The following is a 3,924-nucleotide window of genomic DNA, read 5'->3' on the forward strand; positions in this document are numbered from 1 at the left end:
AACAAAATATTTGGAGACACTTGTGTTTGAAATCCTGTTTCTTACCCAGGTAAGCATTTCTACTCAAAGGACAGGCTCTCGCTACTTTGAACTGTTCTGACCATGACAGACCTTCAAGGCGATGCCCCTCCCCCCATAAGAGGACTGGCCACAAGGGCCATTTCTCCACCCACATATCCTTTGAGGACAGGTCACTGTAAGAGTCTGGCAATAAATTGGTATGATAAATTTATGACTATTTCTTCACCTTATACATTTTAGTAGAAAAATAAATGATAGTGCAAGGGGAAATTTCAGCCCACATGTCTTGTCTGAATTACCACACGCTCCACGATGATGAGATTGGAATTGATAAGATTTTCACGGACATACTGAGTTGACTGGCCAGCTCAGTACTGTTTGCTTCTACACCCCTCTCCTTTCCTAAACTCTGAACGTGGCAATCCCAAATTTCCACGCAGACTTATTCATAGCCCACATACACTGCTGTTTACCTCTCCCCCTTGAGAAGCTCATGTTGGAATCTGTGAGGAGGAAGAGATAAAAAAAATTCAATGAGCTGGTCATTTACATGAATGAAATTTGAGTTCTAATATAGACATGGTAATCACACAAGAATGAGGCTAAACTCCGAATATGGCCATCTTTACGACCACCTGGTGAACCATTTTTCAACCAAATACCCCCTCCTCTCCCTCCAACCATATTAACTTTGGATTTCTGCACAAACAGTTGACTGGCCACAGAATTGCTTTAATCTGATCATTGAGAGGATCAAAAGCACTGTCTTGACCATTTTGGGGGTCCATGTTTATTTGATCATATCGATGTGGTCTGTGCCCTCAGAAATACACCGGCATATCCTAACCCAAAGTGATTTCGGGGTTTGAGATGCGAACCCTGGGGATAATTTAGGCATTGTAAAGTCTTTCCAAAGCAACGTATTGCAGTAGCAATAATTAGGATATGTCTGACCTGAATGCTTTAGTTTAGGATTGTTTGAAATAGATCAGATGCTTGCCAGGTATTGTGAAATCACCGTCTCTGCTATTTCTGACTCTCTTGCATGTCTCTTCCACATCTGCAGGGAGCTTAAAGGCTTTAGAGAGAGCCACAGGTGGAAAAGACACGTGGGTGTGCCTGGAGGGAGGAAAATGTTTAGCCTGCCTTACTTGCGCCCCATGTGGAGGTCACGTTTCCTGTCTATGATCCCATGGACACAAAAGAGATTTCTAATGGGCGGGCACGTCACTCTTGATTGGCAGTGTGAATTTTGTAAACTTTTGGCCACTCCCACTTGCGTTTCTTTTTCTTTTTTCTTTTTTTCCTGGAAATACCGTTTGACCAAAAAGGCCTCTTCTGGAACCCCTGCACCCCCCCCCCAAAGTGACAGGCAGAGGAGGTCTGGAGGATTCTTATGAGCATCCCAATTCAATCACAAAGGGAAAACTGTAAAATAGTGGCATGCGTTCTGTCTCACTATTATTTGAATAGGAGACAGAAAATAGTTTTAGTGTCAATTGACAATTTTCCATTTGCACAGAATGACCTGGGCCCCAGGCCCTGCACAAACTCAGGGTTTTACAGAAAAAGCCAACTGTTTAGCCTCATGGATGTGTGTTATTTCTCTAACTTTTCCCTTGGACTACCTTCCCATTTCAAACATGCCCTAATGTCCTCTTCTGCTTTTCTGGATCCCTCTCGAGGATCTAGAAACATTCTTGGTATTTTAACTACACAGTGCCCTTTGCCTTAGTTTCTAGAGTAGTCTTTACACCAGACCGTGGGTCTCCTGAGTTTGGAACTTGACTCGTACATTGATCAGTCAGTCGGGTTCTGCTTCTTGGGCTCCACGAATGATTTGGTCCGCTGCTTTCCTTTCAGTTGAACACTGGCTATAGCCCTTACCCATAATCTCTTGACCTGAGGGCCTAAAAGTCCTTAAGTTCACAGGCATCATCTTCCTTTTTCCTCAGAGCAAAAGCCTACACGCTGTAGCTCTGGGGAGACAGACACAGGTCCAAAGCAGGTAGCCCTTGTTGCTTTAAGAAATTTAGAGCCTAATAATTTTTTTGGAGGGGGAGTTTCAGTCAGAATCCTCAAGTCCAGGCTTTGAGGGGCACACTTCTAAGGGAAAACTCCAGTTCCTACCTCTTCCATACATGTATCTATCTTGTGGTGAGAAGGATGTGTGCAAGGCCTTTGCCTGAAATGGTATGGGGTGGCATTGCTGCGATTGGGGGTGGTCCACGTGAAACAAAGCTGCTCTTCTTGCGGCACTGTGCATGGTTCAGGCTTCGCCTCCGAACTGGCTTCAAGGCAAAAAGGCAGAATCACGAGAAGGGACGGTCTTGCCTTCAGTTCCACCCTCTGTTCCGGGCAGGTCTGGGCGGCTGTCTTCTTTGGGGGGCTTTTCCTTGCAGAAGAACTTCCTCAGCATATCCTGGATTTCCTTCTTGATGGTCTTGTGCATGTAGCCATAGACGTAGGGGTGGATGCAGCACTGCAGGAAGAAAAGCCAGATGATTATGGTGATCGCCCACTGGGGTACCTCGGTTTGGACGTCCACCCACACGGCCAGGACCGCGAGGAAGCAGTAGGGCCCCAGAGACAGCACGTAGGAGAAAATGATGAGGAAGATCACTTTCGCGGCTTTGCACTCGTAGCATCTGGGCAGGGGAAGGTCGCCGGTGCTGTTGCGACGACTGGCTGGGAGACTCTCCGGGATGTTCACGGCCTCGATGTCATCCTCACTGAAATTGATGTCATCCTCGCCAAGTTCAATGTCATCTTCGCCCAGGTCAATGTTGCACTGGCCTTCCTCCATGCGGCACAGGTCTGCCGTCAGGCGGCGGTCGGCTTCCGTGCCATCTTCCTTGCCCTCCACGCTGCCTTCCCCGGCCACCCAGCTGCTCTCTCTGACCTCCTCGCTGCCCTTGGCCGCCGCACCACCCGCGCTGCTCTCCACGCTCCCTTCCTTGGCCTCCATGCCACCCTCCTGGGCCTGGACCTCACCTCCGTGTTGGCCATGGAACGCATCCTTCCTCCCTCCCTCTTCATCCTCAGTCTCCACGCGGTCCTTGGCTCGAACCCCCAAGCTGTGGCTCTTGACGTTGTACAGCAGAGCGTGCTGCCGCCGGGCTGCGCCGAACACCACGGAGTAGCAGGCAATCATGACCACCAGTGGAATAACCATGAAGGACACCACGCTGAGAATGGCATAGCTGGGGCTGGCCCCCCAGATCATGGAGCAGAGGGCATTGCGCTGGTCAAAGCCAGCCTGGCCCCAACCGTAGAGAGGGGGTGTGCTCTGCAGGATGGCCACGATCCAGGTGCCATAGAGGAGCATGTACCCCCGGCGGTGGGTCATCTTAGAGGGGTAGGAGAGAGGGTGGATGATGGACAGGTAGCGATCCACGGACACCACCACGATGGTGTTGACACTGGCAAAGGCGAACAGGTGAGTGAGGCTCACCAGGGCGGTACAGAAGTGGCTGTTGAGGGGCCAGAAGAGAGGCATGGAAGTGGCCACTACCCAGGGGGCCACGAGCGAGATCTGCAGCAGGTCAGTGACGAGGAGGTTAAAGATGAAGCGGTTGGTGACCTGCAGCAGATGCGGCTTGCGGTGCAGCACGAGCGCCAGCACTATGTTGCCGACGAAGGAGACGGTGAGGAAGATGAGCAGCACGGTCGAGCGGATGATGCCGTGAGCCAGGCTGATGGGCATTTTGGAAAGGGGCACGCACGTGTGGCTGCTGTTGTTTTCGCGTGTGCTGTTGGTGCAGGTGGACGTCATGGCGACGGAGGGTGGGCGGCGGAAGGGGGGCACGGACCGGAGTCGGTGCCCGTGCTGGGGACGAAAGAGACACCCGGGCCCGGTTAGTCATCCCGCCGAGAGGGGCCGCTTCCGGGACCCCCTCCCCG

At 51.3% G+C, this 3,924-nt stretch overlaps 1 protein-coding gene across 1 annotated transcript; it reads right to left on the reverse strand.

Moving 5' to 3' along the window:
* Positions 1 to 2,314: 2,314 nt before the first annotated feature.
* LOC103672856 (probable G-protein coupled receptor 101) lies at positions 2,315 to 3,796 on the reverse strand. The gene has a single exon (XM_040641521.1). The coding sequence runs from the start codon at positions 3,794 to 3,796 to the stop codon at positions 2,315 to 2,317; it is 1,482 nt and encodes a 493-aa protein (XP_040497455.1).
* Between the last annotated feature and the right edge of the window lie 128 nt (positions 3,797 to 3,924).

Source organism: Ursus maritimus (assembly GCF_017311325.1).
Source record: "Ursus maritimus isolate PB19 chromosome X unlocalized genomic scaffold, ASM1731132v1 scaffold_X1, whole genome shotgun sequence".
NCBI lineage: Eukaryota > Metazoa > Chordata > Mammalia > Carnivora > Ursidae > Ursus > Ursus maritimus.